Source organism: Agelaius tricolor, unplaced genomic scaffold, assembly GCF_023055355.1.
Source record: "Agelaius tricolor isolate 1412-34295 unplaced genomic scaffold, bAgeTri1.0.p SCAF_156, whole genome shotgun sequence".
Lineage (NCBI taxonomy): Eukaryota > Metazoa > Chordata > Aves > Passeriformes > Icteridae > Agelaius > Agelaius tricolor.
The window spans coordinates 1-24,705 of record NW_027269416.1 but is presented as its reverse complement, the minus strand read 5'-3'; the positions used below and the strand labels follow the sequence as shown (position 1 = coordinate 24,705).

The window sequence follows — 24,705 nt, the reverse complement described above, 5'->3', positions numbered from 1 at the left end:
GCCCAAAAAACACCAAAAAACACCTGAAAAACACCCCAAAAAACACCCCAAAATCCAAAAAAAATCCCACAAAAAACCACCCCAAAATCCCCAAAAATACCCCCAAAAAACACCCGAAAATCGCCCAAAAAACACCCAAAAATCCCCCCAAAAAACCACCCCAAAAAACACCCGAAAAACCACCCCAAAATCCCCAAAAAACCACCCCAAAATCCCCAAAAAATCCCTCAAAAAACCACCCCAAAATCGCCTAAAAACCACCCAAAAATCCCCAAAAATCCCCCCAAAAAACCACCCCAAAATGGCCCAAAAATCCCCCAAAAAACACCCAAAAAACCACCCCAAAAACCCCCAAAAAACCACCCCAAAATGGCCCAAAAATCCCCCAAAAAACCACCCCAAAATCCCCAAAAATTCCCCCAAAAAACCACCCCAAAATCCCCAAAAATCCCCCCCCAAAACCACCCCAAAAACCCCAAAAACACCCGAAAAATCACCCCAAAATCGCCAAAAAATCCCCCAAAAAACCACCCCAAAAACCCCCAGAAAACACCCAAAAAACCACCCAAAAATCCCCCCCAAAAAAACCCAAAAAAACACCAAAAAACCACCCCAAAATCGCCAAAAATCCCCCCAAAAAACACCCCAAAATCCCCAAAAAATTCCTCAAAAAACCACCCCAAAATCGCCAAAAAAACACCCAAAAACCCACCCCAAAATCGCCCTGGAATTCCTCCTTAATGCCGAAAAAACACCCAAAAAAAACCACCCCAAAATCCCCAAAACCCCCCCAAAAAAAACTCCCCAAAAAAAAACCAAAAAACCACCCCAAAATCCCCCAAAAATCCCAAAAATTCCCCCCCCCCAAATCCCCAAGAAATCCCAAAAAATTCCCCAAAATCGCCCCCAAAAACCCCCCAAAAAACCCAAAAATTCCCCCCCTAAAAATCTAAAAAATCCCCCCCAAAATCCCCAAAAATCCCAAAATTTCCCCAAAATCCTCCCCCAAAACCCCAAAATTCCCCCCCAAAAAATCCCAAAAATTCCCCCCCAAAAAATCCCAAAAATTCCCCCCCAAAAAACCCCAAAAAATCCCAAAAATTCCCCCCCAAAAAATCCCAAAAATTCCCCAAATCCCCCCAATTCCAGAGACCCCTCCCCAAATTCCAGCCCCCCCCAATTCTGGGGGACCCCTCCCCAATTCCCCTCCCCCTTCCCAAATTTCGGGGACCCCCTCCCCAATTTTGGGGCCCTCTCCCCATTTTTTGGGGTCCCCTCCCCATTTTTTTGGACCCCTCCCCATTTTGGGGACCCCTCCCCAATTTCGGAGCCCCCTCCCCATTTTTTGGGGTCCCCTCCCCATTCCAGGTGTCCCCGGGACCCCTCCCCATTTTTGGGGACCCCTCCCCAATTTCAGAGCCCCCTCCCCATTTTGGGGACCCCTCCCCAATTTTGGGGACCCCTCCCCATTTTCAGAGCCCCCTCCCCAATTTTGGGGACCCTCCCCAATTTTTGGACCCCTCCCCAGTTTTAGGGACCCCTCCCCATTTTTGGGAACCTTCCTCATTTTTGGGGTCCCCTCCCCATTCCAGGTGCCCCTGGGACCCCTGGGACCCCTCCCCATTTTGGGGCCCCCTCCCCATTTTAGGGACCCCTCCCCATTTTAGGGACCCCTCCCCATTTTTAGGGACCCCTCCCCATTTTTTGGGGTCCCCTCCCCATTCCAGGTGCCCCTGGGACCCCTGGGACCCCTCCCCATTTTCGGGGACCCCTCCCCATTTGGGGCCCCCTCCCCAATTTAGGGACCCCTCCCCATTTTTGGGAACCTTCCTCATTTTTGGGTCCCCTCCCCATTTTTGGGGACCCCTCCCCATTTTCTGAGCCCCCTCCCCATTTTTGGGGTCCCCTCCCAATTTCGGGGTCCCCTCCCCATTCCAGGTGTCCCCGGGACCCCTCCCCATTTCTGAGCCCCCTCCCCATTTTAGGGACCCCTCCCCAATTTGGGGTCCCCTCCCCATTCCAGGTGTCCCCGGGACCCCCGTTTGTTGCTGGTGGTGACCCCCGAGGACCCCCCCGAGCCCCCCCCAGAGCCCGGCCTGGTCACTGTGAGCACCCCAAAATATGGGGGGGGTCCCCAAAATATGGGGGGGGTCCCAAAATATGGGGGGGGGTGGTCCTAAAATATGGGAGGGTCCCCAAAATATGGGGGGGGTCCCCAAAATATGGGGGGGGCTTAAAGGTGCGGGACCCCAAAATTTGGGGGGACCCTAAATGTGGGGGGGACCCCAAAATCGGGGATTCTGAAGTCTGGGGGGAGGGGAAATTTTGGGGGGGTTTGGGGTTAATTTTGGGGGGATTTTGGGGGTGATTTTGGGGGGATTTTGGGCTGTTTCAGAGGTGATTTTGGGGTTCATTTTGGGGTGAATTTGGGGTGAATTTGGCTGATTTTGGGGTTCATTTTGGGGTGATTTTAGGCTCATTTTGGGGTGATTTTGGGGTTGATTTTGGGCTGATTTTGGGGTTCATTTTGGGGCTCATTTTGGGGTTCATTTTGGTGTGAATTTGGCTGATTTTGGGGCCCATTTTGGTGTGAATTTGGCTGATTTGGGGGTTCATTTTGGGCTGGTTTTGGGGCTGATTTTGGGGTTCATTTTGGGGCCCATTTTGGGCTGAATTTGGCTGATTTTGGGGCTGATTTTGGGGTTCATTTTGGGTTCATTTTGGGTTCATTTTGGCTGAATTTGGGGGTGATTTTGGGCTCATTTTGGGGTTCATTTTGGGGTGAATTTGGCTGATTTTGGGGCTCATTTTGGGGTTCATTTGGGGTTGATTTTGGGCTGAATTTGGCTGATTTTGAGGTTCATTTTGGGCTGAATTTGGCTGGTTTTGGGTCTCATTTTGGTATGAATTTGGCTGATTTTGGGGTTCATTTTGGGGTTCATTTTGGGTTGAATTTAGGGCTCATTTTGGGGCTGATTTTGGGGTTCATTTTGGGGTTGTTTTTGGTGCGAATTTGGCTGATTTGGGGATTCATTTTGGGTCTCATTTTGGGCTGATTTGGGGCCCATTTTGGGGCTGATTTTGGCTGATTTTGGGGCTGATTTTGGGGTGATTTGGGCTCATTTTGGGGTTCATTTTGGGCTGATTTTGGTGTGAATTTGCCTGATTTTGGGCCTCATTTTGGTGTGATTTTGGCGGATTTTGGGGTTCATTTTGGGCTGATTTTGGTGTGAATTTGGCTGATTTTGGGGTTCATTTTGGCTGAATTTGGCTGATTTTGGGGTTGATTTTGGGCTGATTTTGGGGTTGATTTTGGGGTGAATTTGGCTGATTTTGGGGTTGATTTTGGGCTCATTTTGGGGTTCATTTTGGGCTGAATTTGGCTGATTTTGGGGTTGATTTTGGGCTGATTTTGGGGTAATTTTGTCTGATTTTGGTCTCTTTTCCCCCCCAGCGGCTCCTGCAGGCCCCGGGGCTGGGGGGGCTCAGCCTGGGGGGGCTCGGGCGCCTCCTGGGGGGGCCCCGGGGGGCGGAGGGGGCGGAGCCGGAGCCCCCGTTCGAGCTGCTCAGCTGCGTGAGTGGGCGGGGCCTAACGGGGGCGGGGCCTAACGGGGGCGGGGCTTAACAGGGGCGGGGCCTAACGGGGTGGGGCGGGGCTTGACGGGGGTTTTGGGGGGGATTTTGGATTTTTGGGGGGATTTTTTGGGTTTTGGGGGGATTTGGGGGGGAATTTTGGATTTGGGGGGGCTTGGGGGGGATTTTGGGGTGGTTTTGGGGGGGATTTGGGGGGAAATTTTGGAATTTTTGGGGGGGATTTGGGGGGGAATTTTGGATTTTTGGGGGGAATTTTGGATTTTCAGGGGGTTTTGGGGGGGATTTTGGGGTTTTAAGGGGGCATTTGGGGCGATTTGGGGGAATTTTGGATTTTCGGGGGAATTTTGGATTTTTGGGGGTTTTAGGGGGGATTTTGGGGCAATTTTGGGGAATTTGGGATTTTCGGGGGAATTTTGGATTTTCGAGGGATTTTTAGGGGGCATTTGGGGCGATTCGGGGGAATTTGGGATTTTTGGGGGGAATTTTAGATTTTCGGGGAGTTTTGAGGTTTCGAGGGATTTTTGGGGGGCATTTGGGGCGATTTTGGGGAATTTGGGATTTTTGGGGGGAATTTTGGATTTTCAGGGGGTTTTGTGGGGGATTTTGGGGTTTTAAGGGGACATTTGGGGCGATTTTGGGGAATTTGGGATTTTTGGGGGGAATTTTGGATTTTCGGGGGGATTTTGGGGTTTTGAGGGATTTTTGGGGGGCATTTGGGGCGATTTTGGGGAGGTTCTGGGCAGATTCGGGCGAGTTTTGGGGTGGTTTAAAGGAATTTTGGGACTTTCAGGTTTTGAGTGAATGTTGGGGGTGGTTTTGGGGTGGTTTTAGGGAATTTTGGGGTTTTCAGGGAGTTTGGAGGGGATTGGGGTGGTTTGGGTGCTTTGGGGGGAATTTTGGGGCGGATTTGTGGGGATTTGGGGAATTTTGGGGGCGATTTTTGGGATTTGGAGGAATTTTTAGGAGGATTTGGGGCGGATTTTGAGGATTTTTAAGGTGATTTTTGGGGGGATTTTGAGGCATTTTAGGGGTGGGGGTTTTTCATGTGGGCGTGGCTTGCTATGCCCCGCCCCTTTTCGCAGGTGACGTTGGCGCCCCGCCCCTGCCCCGTTCGGGGCCCGCCATTGGCTCGCGCCGATTGGGGGCGGGGCCTGAGCCCGGAGGAGCTGCGGGAGCGAATCTTCCGTGGGGTGAGGGGCGTGGTCTCGAGGGGGCGTGGCCATGGGTGGGCGGTGCCGTTGTGTGGGTGGGGTCGTCGGGGTGGGCGTGGCCATTGGGGCGGGCACCAAAAACTGACCCCAAATGTCCCCAAAAAATCCCAAAATCTCCTCAAAAAGTCCCCAAAATGGCCCCAAATGTGCCCAAAAAACCCCAAATCCTCCTCAAATGTCCCCAAAATGGTCCCAAATCCTCCAAAAACGTCCCCAAAAAAATCACAAATCTTCCCCAAAATGTCCCCAATAAGTCCCAAATCTCACCTAAATCTTGTCGAAAAGTCCCCAAAATGGCCCCAAAATGGCCCCAAATCCCCTAAACTGCCCCCCCAAAAAAATCCCAAATCCCCCCCAAAATGTCCCCAAATCTCTCCCAAAATGTCCCCTCAAAAAATCCCAACTCTTCCTCAAATGTCCCCAAAATGTCCCCAAAATGTCCCCAAAATGTCCCCGAATCCCTCAAAAGTCCCGAAATGTCCCCAAAAGCTCCCAAATCCCCCATAAATGCCCCCAAATCCCCCCCAAAGATATCCCCAAATGTCCCCAAAATGTCCCCAAAGTGTCCCCAAAATGTCCCCAAATCCCCTAAACTGTCCCCCAAAAAAATCCCAAGTCTCCCCCAAATCCCCCCCATAAATGCCCCAAAAAAATCCCAAATCCCCCCAAAACGCCCCCAAATCCCCTAAACTGTCCCCAAACGTCCCCAAATCCCCCAAAATGTCCCCAAATCCCCTAAAGTGTCCCCAAAATGCCCCCAAATCCCCTGAACTGTCCCCAAAATGTCCCCAAATCCCCTGAACTGTCCCCAGATCCCCTAAAGTGTCCCCAAAACGCCCCCAAATCCCCTGAAGTGTCCCCAGATCCCCCAAACTGTCCCCAAAATGTCCCCAAAATGTCCCCAAATCCCCTAAATTGTCCCCAAATCCCCTCAGGGCGTGAGCCCCGAGCTCCGTGCCCAGGCCTGGCCCTTCCTACTGGGGCTGACCCCAAAAGGGACCCCAGGGACCCCAAAAGGGACCCCAGGGACCCCAAAAGGGACCCCAGGGACCCCCGAGGGCTCTGAGGGGACCCCGGACCCCGCCCGGGCCCGCAGGTGAGACTGGGGGGGGTTGGGGATTTTGGGGTGTCCAGGGTGGTTTTTGGGGTGTTTGGGGTGTCCTAAATGGGGTTTTGGGGTGGTTTTGGGATTTTGGTGTGGTTTTGGGGTGGTTTTTGGGGTGCTAAAAGGTGGGGTTTTGGGGTGGTTTTGGGGTGGTTTTGGGATTTTGGGGTGGTTTTGGGGTGTTTGGGGGGTTTGGGGTTGGGTTTTGGGGTGCCAGGGGTGGTTTTAGGGGTGTTTGGGGTGTCCAAATGGGGTTTTGGGGTGGTTTTGGGGTGCTAAAAGGTGGGGTTGGGGTGGTTTTGGGGTGGTTTTAGGGTGGTTTTTGGGGTGGTTTTGGGGTCTTTGGGGTGGTTTTGGTGTGGTTTTTGGGGTGCCAAAAGGTGGGATTGGGGTGGTTTTTGGGGTGGTTTTGGGATTTTGGGGTGTCCAAAATGGAGATTTGGGGTGGTTTTGGGGTGGTTTTGAGGTCCTTGGGGTGGTTTTGGGGTGTCCAGGGTGGTTTTGGGGTGGTTTTGGGGTGGTTTTGGGGTGCCAAAAGGTGGGGTTTTGGGGTGGTTTTGGGGTCCTTGGGGTGAGTTTGGGGTGCCAAAAGCTGGGGTTGGGGTAGTTTTGGGGTTTCTGGGGGGTTTTGGGGTGTCCAAATGGGGTTTTGGGATGATTTTAGGGGTGTGTTGGGGTGTCCAAAATGGGGATTTGGGGTGGTTTTGGGGTGTCAAAAATGGGGTTTTGGGGTGGTTTTTGGGGTGGTTTTGGGGTGAGTTTGGATGCCAGGGGTGGTTTTGGGGTGTCCAAATGGGGTTTTGGGGTGGTTTTGGGGTCTTTGGGGTGGTTTTTGGGGTTCCAAAAGGTGGGGTTGGGGTGGTTTTGGGTTTTTGGGGGGTCTGGGGTGCCAAAATGGTTTTGGGGTTTGGGGGAGTTTGGGGGTGGGTTTGGGGGGTTTGGGGTGGTTTGAGGTGGTTTTGGGGTGTCAGAATGGGGTTTTAGGGTATCAAAGGGAGGTTTTGGGTGGTTTTGGGGTGTCTGGGGTACCCAAATGGGGTTTTGGGGTGTTTGGGGTGGTCGGGGGGGATTTTTGGGTGTCAAATGGGGATTTTGGGCTGTTTGGGGTGTCACTATGGGGTTTTGGGGTGGTTTGGGGGTGCCAGAGCCATTTTTGGGGTGTTTGTGGCCGTTTTTGGGGTGTTTGTGGCCATTTTTGGGGTGTTTGTGGCCGTTTTTGGGGTGTTTTTTGGCTGTTTTTGGGGTGTTTTTGGCCATTTTTGGGGTGTTTTTTGGCCGTTTTTGGGGTGCAGGGACGATTATTTCCGGATGAAGCTGCAGTGGCGCTCGCTGAGCCCGGGGCAGCTGCGGAGGAACAAAATCCTGAGGGGGTACCAGGAACGGATGGGTGAGAGCCCAAAAATGAGCCCAAAATTCACCCTAAAGTGCCCAAAACTGCCCCAAAAACTGACCCTAACCTGAGCCAAAAATGACCCCAAATTCACCCTAAAGTGCCCAAAAAATGGCCCAAAAATGCCCCAAAAAATGGCCCAAAAATGACCCCAAAATTCACCCTGAACTGCCCCAAAAATGACCCCAAAACTCCCCAAAAATGACCCAAAAATGACCCCAAAATTCACCCTAAAGTGCCCAAAACTGCCCCAAAACCTCACCCTAAACTGCCCAAAAAATGACCCCAAAAATGCCCCAAAACTACCCCAAAAATGACCCCAAAATTCACCGTAAAGTACCAAAAAAATGGCCCCAAAAATGGCCCAAAAATGCCCTAAAACTGAGCCAAAAATGACCCCAAATTCACCCTAAAGTGCCCAAAATTGCCCCAAAAATTACCCCAAAACCGCCCCAAAACCTGACCCTAAACTGCCCCAAAAATGGCCCAAAAATGACCCCAAAAATTCACCCTAAAGTGCCCAAAACTGCCCCAAAAATTACCCCAAAACTGCCCCAAAAACTGACCCTAAACTGCCCCAAAAATGGCCCAAAAATGACCCCAAAAATTCACCCTAAAGTGCCCAAAACTGCCCCAAAAATTACCCCAAAACTGCCCCAAAAACTGACCCTAAACTGCCCAAAAAATGGCCTAAAAATGACCCCAAAATTACCCCAAATTCACCCTAAACTGCCCCAGAATTTTCCCCAAAAGTGTCCCCAAAAGTGACCCCAAAATGGCCCCAAAATTCACCCAAAACTGCCTCAAAACTGCCCCCAGAAAGTCCCCAAAACAGACCCCAAATGTCCCCAAATTGTCCCAAAATGCCCCCAAAATGTCCCCAAAACAGACCCCAAATGTCCCCAAATTGTCCCAAATTTGTCTCCAAAAAGCCCCCAAATGTCCCCAAAATGTCCCGAAAATCTCCCAGAAAGTCCCCAAATTGTCCCCAAAACAGCCCCCCAAATGTCCCCAAAATGTCCCCAAAATCTCCACAAAAGTCCCCAAAAAGTCCCTAAAACAGACCCCAAATTTCCCCAAAATGTCCCAAAATTGTCCCCAAAACAGACCCCAAATATCCCAAAATGTTCTCAGAAAGTCCCCAAATTGTCCCCTAAAGCTCCCAGAATGTCCCTAAAATGTCACCAAAACAGACCCCAAATTGTCCCAAATTTGACCCCAAAATGTCCACAAAAGTCCCCACATTGTCCCCAAAACAGACCCCAAATATCCCAGAAAGTCCCCAAATATCCCCAAAACAGACCCCAAATGTCCCGAAAATGTCCCCAAAACAGACCCCAAATTGTCCCAAAATTGTCCCCAAAACAGACCCCAAATATCCCAAATTGTCCCCAAAATGCCCCCAAAATCTCCACAAAAGTCCCCATAAAATTTCCCAAAATGCCCCCAAATTTGTCCCCAAATTTGTCCCCAATTGTCCCAAAATGCCCCCAAAACAGACCCCAAATTGTCCCCTAAAGCTCCCAGAAAGTCCCAAAATGTCCCAAAATTGTCCCCAAAACAGACCCCAAATATCCCAAAATGTTCTCAGAAAGTCCCCAAATTGTCCCCAAATATCCCAAAATGTCCCAAAATTGTCCCCAAAACAGACCCCAAATATCCCCAGATTATCCCAAAATTGTCCCCAAGTTGTCCCCAAAACAGACCCCAAATATCCCAAAATGTCCCCAAATGTCCCCAAAATGTCCCAAAACAGACCAGACCCCAAATTGTCCCAAATTTGTCCCCAAATTGTCCCAAATTTGTCCCCAAATGTCCCCAAATTGTCCCAAAATGCCCCCAAAATGTCCCCAAAACTGACCCCAAATGTCCCCAAATTGTCCTCAAAATGTCCCCAAAACAGACCCCAAATATCCCAAAATGTCTCCAATTTGTCCCCAAATTGTCCCCCAAAAAGTTCTCAAAACAGACCCCAAATGTCCCCAAAATGTCCCCAAATTGTCCCAAAACAGACCCCAAATTGTCCCAAATTTGTCCCCAAAATGTCCCAAATTTGTCCCCAAATGTCCCCAAAACAGACCCCAAAAGTCCCCAAATTGTCCCCAAAACAGACCCAAATGTCCCCAAATTGTCCCAAAACCAGACCCCAAATATCCCAAATTGTCCCCAAAATGCCCCCAAAATCTCCACAAAAGTCCCCAAAAGTCCCCAAATTGTCCCCAAATGTCCCCAAAATAGACCGCAAAACATCCTCAAAATGCCCCAAATTGTCCCAAATTTGTCCCCAAATTGTCCCTAAACGTCCCCAAAATAGACTGCAAAATGTCCCCAAATGCCCCCAAATTGTCCCCAAAATAGACCCCAAAATGTCCCAAAACAGACCCCAAAATGTCCCCAAATTGTCCCCAAATGTCCCAAATTGTCCCAAATTGTCCCAAATTTGTCCCCAAATGTCCCCAGAGCGGGACCTGGCCCGGGCTCCCCCGTGGGTGTCGCGGTCGCTGCTGCGGGAGGTGCTGCTCACCCACTGCATGTTCCACTTTGATCTGGGTGAGTTTTGGGGTGAAAAACGGCGATTTTGGGAAAATTTGCAAAAAATTGGGGATTTCTGGAATTTTTGGGGATTTTTTTGGGATTTTTTGGGGCAATTTTGGGGCAATTTTGAGGCTTTTTGGGGTGGATTTGGGGTTCAGGGCTCTGCTCACCCACTGCATGTTCCACTTTGATCTGGGTGAGTTTTGGGGTGAAAAATGGGGATTTTGGGAAAATTGGGAAAAAAATGGGAATTTTGGGGATTTTTTGGGGATTTTTTGGGGCAATTTTGAGGTTCAGGGCTCTTTTCACACACTGCATGTTCCACTTTGATCTGGGGGAGTTTTGGGGTAAAAAACAGCAATTTTGGGCAAATTGGGAAATTCTGGAATTTTAGGGATTTTTTTGGGGATTTTTTGGGATTTTTTGGGGCAATTTTGGGGAATTTTGAGGATTTTTGGGGTTCAGGGCTCTGCTCACCCACTGCATGTTCCACTTGGATCTGGGTGAGATTTGGGCTGAAAAACGGCGATTTTGGGCAAATTGGGGAATTTTGGAATTTTTTGGGATTTTTGGGGATTTTTTGGGGCAATTTTGGGGCATTTTGAGGATTTTTGGGGTTCAGGGCTCTGCTCACCCACTGCATGTTCCGCTTCGACCTGGGTGAGTTTTGGGCTGAAAAACGGCGATTTTGGGCAAATTGGGGAAAAAAATGGGAATTTTGGGTTTTTTGGGGGATTTTTTGGGAATTTTTTGGGGGAATTTTGGGGAATTTTGTGGATTTTTGAGGTTCAGGGCTCTGCTCACCCACTGCATGTTCCACTTCGACCTGGGTGAGTTTGGGCCGAAAAATGGGGATTTTGGGAAAATTGGGGAAAAAAATGGGAATTTTGGGATTTTTTGGGAATTTTTGGGGATTTTTTGGGGGATTTTTTTGGGGCAATTTTGGGGAATTTTGTGGATTTTTGGGGTTCAGGGCTCTGCTCACCCACTGCATGTTCCACTTTGACCTGGGTGAGATTTGGGGTAAAAAACGGCGATTTTGGGAAAATTGGGGAAAAATGGGAATTTTGGGGATTTTTTGGGAATTTTTGGGGATTTTTTTGGGGATTTTTTTGGGGCAATTTTAGGGAATTTTGAGGCTTTTTGGGGTTCAGGGCTCTGCTCACCCACTGCATGTTCCACTTTGATCTGGGTGAGTTTGGGCCGAAAAATGGGGATTTTGGGAAAATTGGGGAAAAAAATGGGAATTTTGGGATTTTTTTGGGGATTTTTTGGGGAATTCTGGGATTTTTGTGTAATTTGGGATTTTTTGGGATATTTGGGGTTCCCAGGGTACGTGGGGGGGATGAGCGAGGCCCTGGGGGGATTTTGGGTTGAAAATTGGGGGAAAATTGAGATTTTTGGGCTGAAATTTTGGGGATTTTTTTCAAATTTTGGGTGGGAAATTTGGGAATTTTTTTGAGGAAAATTCGGGATTTTTTTGTAATTTGGGATTTTCCAGGGTATGTGGGGGGCACGAGCGAGGCCCTGGGGGGATTTTGGGGGGAAAATCGAGGGAAATTTTGACATTTTTGGGCTGAAATTTTGGGTTTTTGGGCAGAATTTTGCAGGATTTTTTGGGATTTTGGGTGGGAAAATCGGGATTTTTTTGGGGAAAATTTGGGATTTTTCAGGGTACGTGGGGGGGGTTTTGGGGGAAAAATTGGGGGAAAATTTGAGATTTTTGGGCTGAAATTTTGGGGATTTTTTTGGATTTTGGGTGGGAAAATTGGGATTTTTTTGGGGTGAAAATTTGGGATTTTTTTCGGGAAAATTTGGGATTTTTTTTGTAATTTTGGGGTTTTCCAGGGTACGTGGGGGGGATGAGCGAGGCCCTGGGGGGATTTTGGGTTGAAAATTGGGGGAAAAATTGAGATTTTGGGGCTGAAATTTTGGAGTTTTTTTCAGATTTTGGGCGGGAAATTTGGGATTTTTTGGGGGGAAATTTGGGATTTTTGTGTAATTTGGGATTTTTGGGGATTTTTGGGTTTTCCAGGGTACGTGGGGGGGATGAGCGAGGTCCTGGCCCCCCTGGCCGGGGTCGTCCCCGACGAGGCCGAAGCTTTTTGGGCTTTTTGCAGCATCATGGAGACCCTGGTGAGGGAAACGGGGGAAAAAGGGGGGAATTTGGGAAAAATGGGGAAATTTGGGATAAATTGGGGGAAAAATTGGGAAATTTGGGGTGAAAATGGGGGGGAATTTGGGGGAAAATGGGGGAATTTGGGGTGAAAATGTCGCAAATTCGGAGAAAATGGAGAAATTTGGGGGAAAATGGGGGGAAATTTGGGGAAAATTTGGGGGGAAAATGTCAAAAATTTTGGAGAAATGGGGAAATTTGGGGAGAAAATGGGGGAAATTTGGGGGAAAATGGGGAAATTTGGGGAAATTTGGGTGAAAATGGGGAATTTTGGGGGGAAATTTGGGGGGAAATTTGGGGGAAAATGGGGGAATTTGGGAAAAATTTGGGAGTAAAATGTCAAAAATTTTGGAAAAATGGGGAAATTTGGGGGGGAAATTTAAGGGGGAAAATGTCAGAAATTTGGGGAGGAAAATGGGGAAAATTGGGGAAATTTGGGGGCAAACTGGGGGCAAACTGGGGAATTTGGGGGAAAATGGGGAGATTTGGGTGGAAAATTGGGAAAAAATTGGGAAATTTGGGGGGGGAAATGGAGAAATTTGGGGGTGAAAATGTCAAAAATTTGGGGAGAAAATGGGGAGATTTGGGGGAAAATTTGGGGGGAAAATGGGGAAATTCGGGGAAAAATTGGGGGAAATTTGGGGTGAAAATGTTGCAAATTTGGAGAAAATGGAGAAATTTGGGGAAATTTGGGGGGGAAATGGGGAAATTTGGGGGGAAAATGTCAAAAATTTGGGAAAATTGGGAAATTTGGGGGAAATTTGGGGGGAAAATGTCAAAAATTTGGGGGGAAAATGGGGAAAATTTGGGGGAAAATTTGGGGAGAAAATGGGGAAAATTGGGGAAATTTGGGGGGAAAATTTGGGGGGAAAATGGGAAAAATTTTGGAAAAATGGGGAAATTTGGGAGAGAAATGGGGGAAATTTGGGGAAAATTTGGGGGGAAAATGGGGAAATTTGGGGGGAAAATTGGGGGAAATTTGGGGTGAAAATGTTGCAAATTCGGAGAAAATGGAGAAATTTGGGGAGAAAATGGAGAAATTGGGGGGGAATTGGGAAAAATGGGGGAAAATGGGGGGAAATTTAGGGGGAAAATGGGAAAATTTGGGGGGGAAAATGTAAAAAATTTGGGAAAAATGGGGAAATTTGGGGGGGAAAATGTCAAAAATTTGGGCAATGTGGGGGGGAAATTTGGGGGAAAATTGTAAAAAATTTGGGGGGAAATTTGGGGAGAAAATGGGGAAAATTGGGGAAATTTGGGGGCAATTTGGGGGGAATTTGGGGGAAAAATTTGGAAATTTGGGGAAATGGGGAAAATTTGGGGGAAAATGGGGAGATTTGGGAAATTTGGGGGGAAACTTGGGGGAAATTTGGGGAAATTTGGGAAAAATGGGGGAATTGGGGGGAAAATGTCAAAAATTTGGGGGGAAATTTCGGTGGAAAATGGGGAAATTTGGGGAGAAAAATGGGGGCAAAATGGGAAAATTTGGGGGGAAATTTGGGGGCAAAGGGGGCAAACTGGGGAATTTGGGGAAAATGGGAGATTTGGGGGAAATGGGGGAAAAATTGGGGGAAAATGGGGAGATTTGGGTGGAAAATTGGGAAAAAATTGGGAAATTTGGGGGGAAACTTGGGGAAACTTGGGAATTTTGGGGGAAATTTGGGGGGAAATGGGGAAATTTGAGTGAAAATGGGGAATTTTGGGAAACATGGGGAAATTTGGGGTGAAAATGTCAAAAATTTGAGGGGAAATTTGGGATAAATTGGGGGGGAAAGTGTCAAAAATTTGGGGGAAATTTGGGGTGAAATTTGGGAGAAAATTGGGAAATTTGGGGAAATTTGGGGGGAAATTTCGGGGGGAATTTGGGGTGGAAAATGTCAAAAATTTGGGGGGAATTTGGGGGAAAACTGGGAAATTTTGGGGAGAAATGGGGAAATTTGGGGGGGGGAAATGTCAAAAATTTGGGGAGAAAAGGGGGAAATTTGGGGGGAAACTTGGGGAAAATGGGGAAATTTTTGGGAAATTTGGGGGGGAAAATGTCAAAAATTTTGGGGGAAATTTGGGGAGAAAATGGGAAAAATGGGGAAAAATGGGGGGAAATTGGGAAATTTGGGGTGAAAATGTCAGAAAATTGGGGAAATTTGGGGGAAAATGGGGGGGGAAATGGTGGAATTTGGGGGAAATTTGGGGGAAATTTGGGGGAAATTTGGAGAAATTTGGAGAAATTTGGGGATTCTTGCAGATATTTTGAGGTTTCTGGCTGGGAATTTTGGGGTTTTTTGGATATTTTGGGGTTTTTTGTGGAATTTTGGGCATTTTTGGGGTGAATTTTTGGGAATTTGTGGGGGAATTTTGGGGGCTTTGGGGGGGGAATTTTTGGGATTTTTGGGGATATTTTGGGGGGAATTTTTGGGGGGATTTTTGGAGGAATTTTGGGGGAATTTTAGGGATTCTTGGGGATATTTTGGGGGGAATTTTGGGGGAATTTTTGGGATTCTTGGGGATATTTTGGGGGGAATTTTTTGGTTTTTGGGGATTCTTGCAGATATTTTGAGGTTTCTGGGTGGGAATTTTGGGGTTTTTGGATATTTTGGGTTTGGGGGAGAATTTTGGGCATTTTTGGGGTGAATTTTTGGGAATTTGTGGGGGAATTTTGGGGATTTTGGGGTGGAATTTGTGGGGGGAATTTTGGGGGATTTTTGGGGGAAATTTTTGGGAATTTGGGGGGGGATTTTGGGGGGGAATTGTGGGGGGAATTTTGGGGTTTTGGGGGGAAAATTTTTGGGATTTTTGGGGATATTTTGGGGCGGGGAATTTTTGGGATTTTTGGGGATATTTTGGGGGGAATTTTGGGGGGATTTTTGGAGGGAATTTTGGGGGGAATTTTAGGGATTTTTGGGGATATTTTGGGGGGAATTTTTTGGTTTTTGGGGTTTTTTTCGGGGGGCACCCCCCTGATTTGGTGCCTCTGCCCCTGCAGGGGGAGAATTTTGGGCCGGGCCGGGCGGGGCTGAGGCGCAAACTGGGAGAACTGGGAGCGCTGGTGCGGGTGCTGAACCCCGGCCTGAGCCGCCTGCTGGGTGAGAGAAACGGGGCAAAACCGACCAAAAATGGGAAAAAAACAAAAAAAATGGGGGGAAAGCAAAAAAAAATGGGAAAAAGCGACAAAAAATGGGGGGAAAACGACCAAAAATTGGGGAAAATTTGGAAAAAAACGACCAAGAAATGGGGAAAAATGACCAAAAAAAAGGGAAAAAACGACCAAAAAAAGGGGGAAAATGACCAAAAAATGGGGGAAAACTACCAAAAAAATGGGGCAAAAAACGACCAAAAAATGGGAAAAAACGACCAAAAAATGGGGAAAAAAACAACCAAAAAATGGGCAAAAACGACCAAAAAAAGGGGGAAAAATGACCAAAAAAAGGGGGAAAAATGACCAAAAAAGGGGAAAAAACAAAAAAAATGGGGAAAAAACGACCAAAAAAGGGGGGAAAATGACCAAAAAAATGGGAAAAAACGACCAAAAATGGGAAAAATGGGAAAAAATGACCAAAAATGGGGGAAAACAACCAAAAATGGGGGAAAAAACAAAAAAAAAAAGAGGAAAAAAACGACCAAAAAATGGGGAAAAACAACAAAAAAAAAGAGGAAAAAACGACCAAAAATTGAGAAAAAAACAACAAAAAAAAAAAAAAAAAAAAGGGAGAAAAGCACAAAAAATTGGGGAAAAAAAACCAAAATGGAGGGGAAAATCCCAAAAATTGGGGGGGAAAAAAACCACCAAAAACTGGGGAAAACCCCCAAAAAATTGGGAAAAAAACCCCCAAAAATGGAGGGGAAAATCCCAAAAATTGGGGGGAAAAAACCCCAAAAAACCTGGGGAAAAACCCCAAAAAATTGGGAATAAAAACCTCCCAAAAATGCAGGGGAAAATCCCATGAAAAATTGGGGAAAAAACAAAAAAAAAATTGGGAAAAAAATGGGGAAAAAACCAAAAAAAATGCAGGGAAAATCCAAAAATTGGGGGAAAATCCTAAAAATTGGGAAAACCCCACAAAAATTGGGGGGAAAAACCCAAAACCAAAATGGGGGGAAAAGCCCTGGGGGGGTGGAGGGGACCCAGTGCTGGGGGGACCCCCTGAGTGTCCCCAGTGTCCCCAAATGTCCCCATTAATGTCCCCAATGGCCCCCAAATGTCCCCCAAAGTCCCCTCAATGTCCCCATTAATGTCCCCAATGGCCCCAATCCCCCCAATGTCCCCAAATGTCCCCAAAATGTCCCCAATCCCCCCAATGTCCCCTGAGTGTCCCCCAATGGCCCCAAATGTCCCCAATCCCCCCAATGTCCCCTCAATGTCCCCAATGGCCCCATTAATGTCCCCAGTGTCCCCAGTGATGTCCCCAATGTCCCCTGAGTGTCCCCCAGTGTCCCCAGGCCAGGGGTGTCCCCCTCAGTGTCCCAGTGTCCCCAATCCCCCCAATGTCCCCAATGGTTCCAATGTCCCCAATGTCCCCTCAGTGTCCCCATTGATGTCCCCATTGATGTCCCCAATGTCCCCAGGTCAGGGGTGTCCCCATTGATGTCCCCTCAATGTCCCCATTGTCCCCAATGTCCCCATCAATGTCCCCAAATGGCCCCCGAGTGTCCCCACTGGCCCCAAATGTCCCAAATGTCCCCTCAGTGTCCCCAATGTCCCCAGGTCAGAGGTGTCCCCATTGATGTCCCCAGGTCAGAGGTGTCCCCTCAGTGTCCCCAGTAATGTCCCCAGTGTCCCCAATGTCCCCAGGTCAAGCGTGTCCCCATTGTCCCCTCAATGTCCCCAATGTCCCCAGGTCAGGGGTGTCCCCAATGTCCCCATTGATGTCCCCATTGCTGTCCCCAGGTCAGGGGTGGCCTCGCCGCTGCTGCTCTCGGTGGCTCCAGCTCCGGGTGCAGCCCAATGTCCCCAATGTCCCCATTAATGTCCCCAATGTCCCCAGGTCAGGGGTGGCCCCATTGTCCCCATTGTCCCCTCAATGTCCCCATTGCTGTCCCCAGGTCAGAGGTGTCCCCATTGTCCCCTCAATGTCCCCCAGTGTCCCCAGGTCAGGGGTGGCCTCTCAATGTCCCCAATGTCCCCAGTGTCCCCATTGCTGTCCCCAGGTCAGAGGTGTCCCCTCAGTGTCCCCAATGTCCCCATTGATGTCCCCATTGTCCCCAATGTCCCCAGGTCAGAGGTGGCCTCGCCGCTGCTGCTCTCGGTGGCTCCAGCTCCGGGTGCAGCCCAATGTCCCCAATGTCCCCTCAATGTCCCCAGGTCAGGGGTGGCCCCATTGTCCCCATTGTCCTCTCAATGTCCCCAATGTCCCCCAGGTCAGAGGTGCCCCCTCAGTGTCCCCATTGTCCCCTCAATGTCCCCATTGTCCCCCAATGTCCCCAGGTCAGAGGTGGCCTCGCCGCTGCTGCTCTCGGTGGCTCCAGCTCCGGGTGCAGCCCAATGTCCCCAATGTCCCCATTGTCCCCTCAATGTCCCCAATGATGTCCCCAATGTCCCCAGGTCGGGGGTGGCCTCGCCGCTGCTGCTCTCGGTGGCTCCAGCTCCGGGTGCAGCCCCAGCTGGGCCTAGAGGGGACGCGGCGCCTCTGGGAGGTGACCACTGCCACACCTGGGGACACCTGGGGACACTTTGGGGACATTTGGGGACATTTGGGGAGGTTTTGTGGGGGTTTAGGGAGAGCTGGGGTGGATTTTTGGGGATTTGGGGACATTCTGGGGTGGTTTGGGGACATTCTGGGGGAATGCTGGGGTTGTTTGGGGACATTTGGGGACACTTTGGGGACATTTGGGGTGATTTTGTGGGGGTTTTCAGGGGGTTTGGGGACATGTTGGGGACATTTGGGGTGGTTTTGTGGGGGTCTGGGGACATTTGGGGGATATTGGGACATTTTGGGGATGTTTGGGGACATTTTGGGGTGGATTTTTGGGGACATTGGAGGGGAATATTCATGGAACATTTGGGGACATTCTGGGGAGGTTTGGGGACATTTGGGGTGGTTTTGTGGGGGTCTGGGGACACTTTGGGGACATTTTGGGGATGTTTGGGGACATTTTGGGGTGGTCTGGGTGTGGCTTTTTGGGGGTTTGGGGACATCTTGGGGACATCTCTTGAGATTTGGGGACGTTTTGGGGACATTTGGGGGGATGTTTGGGACCATCTGGGCTGGGGTTTTGTGGGGGTTTGGGGACATTTTTGGGGACATTTGAGGTGCCTGGGGGTGGTTTTGGGGCCATTCTGGGGCCGTTTTGTGGCCGTTTGTCCCAAGGTGTCCCCAAGTGTCCCCAAGGTGTCCCCAAGTGTCCCTTGGTGTCCCCAAGGGTGTCCCCAAGTGTCCCTTGGTGTCCCCAGGTGCTCTGGACGGGGCTGCCCTGCCCCAACTTCCACCTGTTGGTGACCTGTGCCCTCCTGGAGCTGCTCGGGGACACCCTCGGGGACAGGGACACCCCTGGGGACACCCCCTGGGGACACCCTTGGGGGACACCCTTGGGGACAGTGACACCCTTGGGGACACCCTCGGGGACAGCGACAGTGACAGCGACGCCGCCCAGGGGGACACGGACAGCGGAGGACGGCGACGGGGACAAGGTGGGGACACCGGGGACACTGGGGACACTGGGATGAGGTTGGGGACACTGGGACAGGGTTGGGGGACACTGGGGACACTGGGGTGGGGACACTGGGGGTGAGGACACTGGGATGGGGACACCGGGGACACTGGGGTGGAATTGGGGACACCGGGACAGGGTTGGGGACAATGGGACAGGTTTGGGGACAGTGGGGACACTGGGCAGGGGACACTGGGACAGGTTTGGGGACATTGGGACAGGGTTGGGGACAATGGGATGGAACTGGGGACACCAGGGTGGCGCTGGGGACACTGGGATGAGGTTGGGGACAGGGTTGGGGACACTGGGATGGCACTGAGGGACACTGGGGTGGGGACATTGGGACAGGGTTGGGGGACACTGGGATTGGGGACACCGGGGACACCGGGGTGGGGACACTGGGGACACTGGGATGAGGTTGGGGACAGGGTTGGGGGGACACTGGGATGGGGACACCGGGATGGGGTTGGGGACATTGGGGTGGCACTGGGGACACTGGGGTGGAATTGGGGACACCAGGGGACACTGGGATGAGGTTGGGGACAGGGTTGGGGACACTGGGACGGGTTTGGGGACACTGGGATTGGGGGACACTGGGGGTGGGGACATTGGGATGAGGTTGGGGACACTGGGGTGGCACTGGGGACACTGGGATGAGGTTGGGGACAGGGCTGGGGACACTGGGGTGGGGACACTGGGACAGGGTTGGGGACACTGGGATTGGGGACACCGGGGACACTGGGGTGGCACTGGGGACACTGGGGTGGGGGACACTGGGATTGGGTTTGGGGACACGGGGGGACACTGGGGTGACATTGGGGACAATGGGATTGGGGACACTGGGGTGGGGACATTGGGACAGGGTTGGGGACAATGGGGTGGCACTGGGGACACTGGGGTGGGGACACTGGGAATGGATTGGGGACACTGGGATGGGGACACTGGGATGGGGACAGGGTTGGTGGCACTGCAGTAGCACTGGGGACATTTTTTTGGGGATGGGGACACTGGGGACAATGGGAATGGATTGGGGACACCAGGATGGGGACATGGGGACAGGGATGGGGACACAGGGGTGACACTGGGGACAGGGTTGGGGACAGGGGTGGGGACACTGGGATGGGGTTGGTGACACTGGGGTGGCTTTGGTGTCCCCAGGGTGACACCGGGGTGTCCCTGGGGTGGCTTTGATGTCCCTGGGGTGACATTGGTGCCACCGGGGTGTCCCTGGTGTCCCCAGGTGTCCCCGCTGGTGTCCCTGGAGGTGGGGCAGGTGCTCAGCAGGGCCGAGGGGATTTTCCTGCAGCTGGCGGCCACCAAGGTCAGTGGGGACACCCGAGTGTCCCCAAAAATGACCCCAAAGTGTCCCCAAAAATGACCTAAAGTGACCCCAAAAATGACCCAAAGTGACCCCAAAAATGTACCTAAAGTGACCCCAAAAATGACCCAAAGTGTCCCCAGAGTGTCCCCAAAAATGACCCCAAGTGTCCCCAGAGTGACCCCAAAGTGACCCCAAAAATGTCCCCCAACCGAGTGACCTCAAAACTGACTCCAAAGTGTCCCCAAGTGTCCCTAAAGTGACCACAGGTGTCCCCAAAGTGTCCCAAAACTGACCCCAGAAATGTCCCCAAGGTGACCCGGGGGTCCCCCAAAAGGGTCCTTGAAGTGACCCAAAAGTGTCCCCAGGGTGTCCCAAAACTGACCCCAAAAGTGTCCCCAAAGTGACCCCAAAAGTGTCCCCAAGTGTCCCAAAAACTGACCCCAAAGTGACCCCAGAAATGTCCCCCAAAAGTGACCCCAACATGTCCTGCATGTCCCTGCAGTGTCCCCAAACGGACCCCAGAAATGTCCCCAAAATGTCCCCAAAAGTGACCTCAAAGTGTCCCCAAAGTGACCCCAAAGTGACCCCAAAGTGTCCCCAGAGTGACCCCAATAGTGACCTGAAAGTGTCCCCAGAATGTCCCAAAGTGCCCCAAAATTGACCCCGGAAATGTCCCCAAGATGATCCCAGAGTGTCCCCAAAAGTGTCCCCAAAAGTGTCCCCAAAAGTGACCACGAACTGACCCCCGGAAATGTCCCCAAGATGATCCCAGAGTGTCCCCAAAAGTGACCCCAGAGTGTCCCCAAACTGACCCCAAATGTCCCTGAAGTGTCCCAAAATTGTCTCCAATTGTCCGTCCCCAAACTGACCCCAAAGTGTCCCCAGAGTGTCCCCCAAAGTGTCCCAAAATTGACCCTGGAAATGTCCCCAAAATGATCCCAGAGTGTCCCAAAAGTGTCCCCAAAAGTGACCCCGGAAATGGCCCCAAATGGCCCCAAAGTGACCGAAATGACCCCAAACCCGACCCCAGAGTGACCCCAAGTGTCCCAAAAACCCCAAATGACCCCAAACCGACCCCAGTGATGACCCCCAGTGGTGACCCCAGGTGACCCCAGTGGTGACCCCGGGTGACCCCTGAGTGACCCCAGGTGACCCCAATGACCCCCGGGTGACCCAGGTGACCCCGCTGTTGCCCCTCCCCCAGGATCTGCCCCCGGCCCTGCAGGAGCTGCTGGGGCTGGGGGGGCCCCACCCCCCCCTGGAGCCGCCCCCGGAAACAACTGAGAAATGAACTGGGATAAACTGGGATATACTGGGAGGGACTGGGAGGGACTGGGAGGGACTGGGATATACTGGGATGGACTGGGATATACTGGGAATGGACTGGGATGGACTGGGATGGACTGGGATAAACTGGGAATGGACTGGGAGGGACTGGGAATGAACTGGGAATGGACTGGGAGGGACTGGGATGGACTGGGATATACTGGGATGGACTGGGATAAACTGGGAACCCAAACTGGGAGCACTGGGAGGGACTGGGAGCCCCAAACTGGGAGCCCAAACTGGGATGGACTGGGAATGGACTGGGAGCACTGGGAGCCCAAACTGGGAGCACTGGGAGCCCCAAACTGGGAGCACTGGGAGCCCCAACTGGGAGCACTGGGAGCCCAAACTGGGAGGGACTGGGAGCCCAAACTGGGAGCACTGGGAGCCCCAAACTGGGAGCCCAAACTGGGAGCACTGAGGAGGGACTGGGAGCCCAAACTGGGAGCACTGGGAGCCCCAAACTGGTTTTGCCCCTCCCCCTCTCTGTGCTGCATTAAAGTTCCTGGAACCCAACGGAGATTTTGGGATTCTTTGGGGATTTTTGGGGAGGTTTTGGGGTTTTGGGGATTTTTGGGGCTTTTTGGGGATTTTTTGGGGCATTTTGGGGGTTTTGGAGTTTTTGAGGGGATTTTGGGGGGGATTTCTTGGGGGTTTTGGGGGATTTCTTAGGGGTTTTTGAGATTTTTGGGGGATTTATTGAGGGTTTTTTGGGGTTTTTTTTGGGGATTTTTGGGGGATTTTTTGGGAGGTTTTGGGGCTTTTTTGGGGGGATTCTTGGGGGGTTTTTGGGGGGGGGGGTTGGGGTTTTTTTTGGGGGGGGTTTTCCTGAGTTTTTGGGGTGTTTTTGTCAGTGTTTTCTTGAGGTTTTTGGGTGGATTTGGAGTGGTTTGGGGGAGTGGTTCTGGGGGTGCTTTAGGGGTGTTTTTTTGGGGTTTTTTGGGGGTGTTTTTAGGTTTTTTTTGGGGGTGTTTTTGGGGACATTTGGGGGCATTTTTGGGGGGGTCCCGGGGAGGGGATTTGGGGATGTCTCACTTGGGTTCCAAAGGGGTTTTGAGGCATTTTCAGGGTTTTTTTGGGGTGGGTTTGGAGGAGTTTGTGGGGATGCTTTTGAGGATGTTTTGAGGATGTTTTGGGGATGTTTTTGGGGATGTTTTTGGGATGTTTTCAGGTTTTTTTGGGGTGGATTTGGGCGGTTTTGGGGCTGTTTTTCGGGGGTCTCAGGGATGTTTTCTGGGGCTCCTGCAGGTGTCCCGGGGAGGGGATTTGGGGATGTCTCACCTGGGTTCCAAAGGAGGCCCTGAGGGTGAGTTTGGGGTGGGTTTGGGGTTGTTTTTGGGGTGTTTTTAGGGTTTTTTAGGGTGAGTTTGGGGTGGTTTTAGGGTGTTTTTGGGGATCCAAGGAAGGGGATTTGGGGATGTCTCACCTAAGCTCCAAAAGATGACCCCGGAGGTGCTTTTGGGGTATTTTGGGGTATTTTTGGAGTAGTTTTTGGTTTTTTTCTAGGGTTTTTCAGGGCCTTTTCGGGAGTGGGTTTGGGGTGGTGTTTGGAGGGGGTCCCAAGGGTGTCCCGAGGGGAGGATTCGGGGTGGTCTCACCTGAGTTCCCAGAAGCCGATGCCGAGGACGCCGTCCTGAGGATTTTTCGGTGGTTTTGGGGCTGTTTTTGGGGTGTTTTTCCGGCGGTTTTGGGGCTGTCCCGAGGGGGCAGCGCCGTGAGGGGACGGCGGGAGCGGCGGCGCCCCCTGGCGGCCGAGGCGGCGGCGGCGGCGCCGCGCATGCGCAAAATGGCAGCGGCCGCCGCAAGATGGCGCCAAAGGGCGGGCACGCCCCCCGGCTCAGGCCACGCCCCCTTCCTCAAAACCGCGCCCATTCTCACAAAGCCACGCCCATTCCCGTCCATATTAGGTTATGAAGCCCCGCCCTTCTGATTCCCACCCCGTTATTAGGCCACGCCCACTTCATTGACTGCTCTGTAAATCCTTATTCATATTAATTAGGGGGCGTGGCCACACAGGACTCCACTACTTAATATAGGGCAGCTCTAATTGGAAACAAGTCGTGAATATTAATGAGGGGCATAATGTATGATGTAACAGCTGATTAATAATAATTATGAGACATGACTGGGTGTTGCTAATTAATGTTAATGAGGGACAGGCTCATTGATATTCACAAAGGTGAATAATCATTGGTGGGTAATCACTGTGGTCAGCTCATTAATATTCATGAAGCGGTGGCCGCCAGGTACATTAAAATGGAGCAGGCCACGTTAATTAGCCCACTAATGAGCTGCGGCTCATTAATACTCGTTATAATTGACCGTTGGTCCCTATTGACGCTAATATTAAAGACGCCGTAATTAGATAATCTGCTAATTACTATTCATGAGCCTCATTAAAAATCGCAGGCTTATTAATATTCATAATCAATCCCGTATCTACAATGTAATCTTAATTACTAATGACCAACAGCTCATTAATATTCATGAGGGAGGGGATAGCCCCACCCCAAGCCCCTCCCCCTTCCCCAAATGAAAATGGGGGCGTGGCTTCCCAGAGGGGGCATGGCTCAACCATGGTGGGCGTGGCCTTGCAGGTGCTCTGAGGACATTGGGGTGGGGTTTGAAAGGGGGCGTGGCCTGCAGCTGTTCTGATTTCTGGGCGTGTCTGTGGGCGTGGCCTGTCCTTATATGGTAAAACGGCTTTTAAAGGTGTGGCCATGGTCACTTGGGGGCGTGGCTTTTCCTGATGGGCGTGGTTTCCCTGACCTATTCCAGGTGTGTTCCGGTGCACTCTGTGGGCGTGGCTTTGAGAGGTGGGCGTGGCCTCCATGCCCTATTTAGGGGGCAGGAGGGAGGAGAGGGGGCGTGGCAACTTTCTGGAGAGGGCGTGGCTTCCCCAATGCCAAACATGCCTTCAAGCACTAAGTGGGCGTGGCCTCAAAATGTGGCTTTCCTGCCCAGTCCTGGGTGGGTCTGCTGCCAATTTGGGGGCGTGGCTCCACCCTCTGTGGGGGCGTGTCCTCTGCCAATCATGGGAGTGTCTTTGGTGTGTGGGCGTGCCCTTGCCGATTGGGGGCGTGGCTTTACTGGATGGGTGTGGTTTCGATGCCATTTGGGGGCGTCTCTTCTGCCATGGGGGCGTGGCTTTGCCGGTGGGAGTGGCTCCCTCCTCCTCTTTGGCATTCCATCAAAACCTCAGTAGGCGTGGCTTCACATGGTGGGCGTGGCTTCCATGTTCACTCTGGGCGTACCCTTGCCTGATTGTGGGCGTGGCTTTACCGGGTGGGCGTGGCTCCCTCCTACTTTGGGGGTGTGTCCTTACCGATTGAGGGCGTGGCTTCAGTGCCCTTACCCATCGGGGGCGTGGCTTTCCTGGGGTGGGCGTGGCTTCAGTGCCCTCTA

General features: G+C 51.2%; 1 protein-coding gene across 2 annotated transcripts in view; it reads left to right on the top strand.

Annotated features, from left to right (window-relative positions):
• LOC139586958 (TBC1 domain family member 17-like) overlaps positions 1-21,292 on the top strand; it is a 28,959-nt gene extending 7,667 nt beyond the window's left edge. Inside the window, exons 5-16 of one of the 2 annotated variants that reach the window (XM_071420700.1) lie at positions 2,024-2,105; positions 3,455-3,574; positions 4,677-4,784; positions 5,741-5,901; positions 7,203-7,297; positions 9,761-9,850; positions 11,871-11,971; positions 14,992-15,091; positions 17,548-17,639; positions 18,397-18,633; positions 19,894-19,974; positions 21,179-21,292. In XM_071420700.1, coding sequence (XP_071276801.1) covers positions 2,024-2,105; positions 3,455-3,574; positions 4,677-4,784; positions 5,741-5,901; positions 7,203-7,297; positions 9,761-9,850; positions 11,871-11,971; positions 14,992-15,091; positions 17,548-17,639; positions 18,397-18,633; positions 19,894-19,974; positions 21,179-21,265 — 1,354 coding nt within the window. In that variant the 3' untranslated portion in view covers positions 21,266-21,292. The remainder of the gene's footprint in view (positions 1-2,023; positions 2,106-3,454; positions 3,575-4,676; positions 4,785-5,740; positions 5,902-7,202; positions 7,298-9,760; positions 9,851-11,870; positions 11,972-14,991; positions 15,092-17,547; positions 17,640-18,396; positions 18,634-19,893; positions 19,975-21,178) is intronic. The other variant, XM_071420701.1, reaches the window with a different exon arrangement.
• Positions 21,293-24,705: the final 3,413 nt, after the last annotated feature.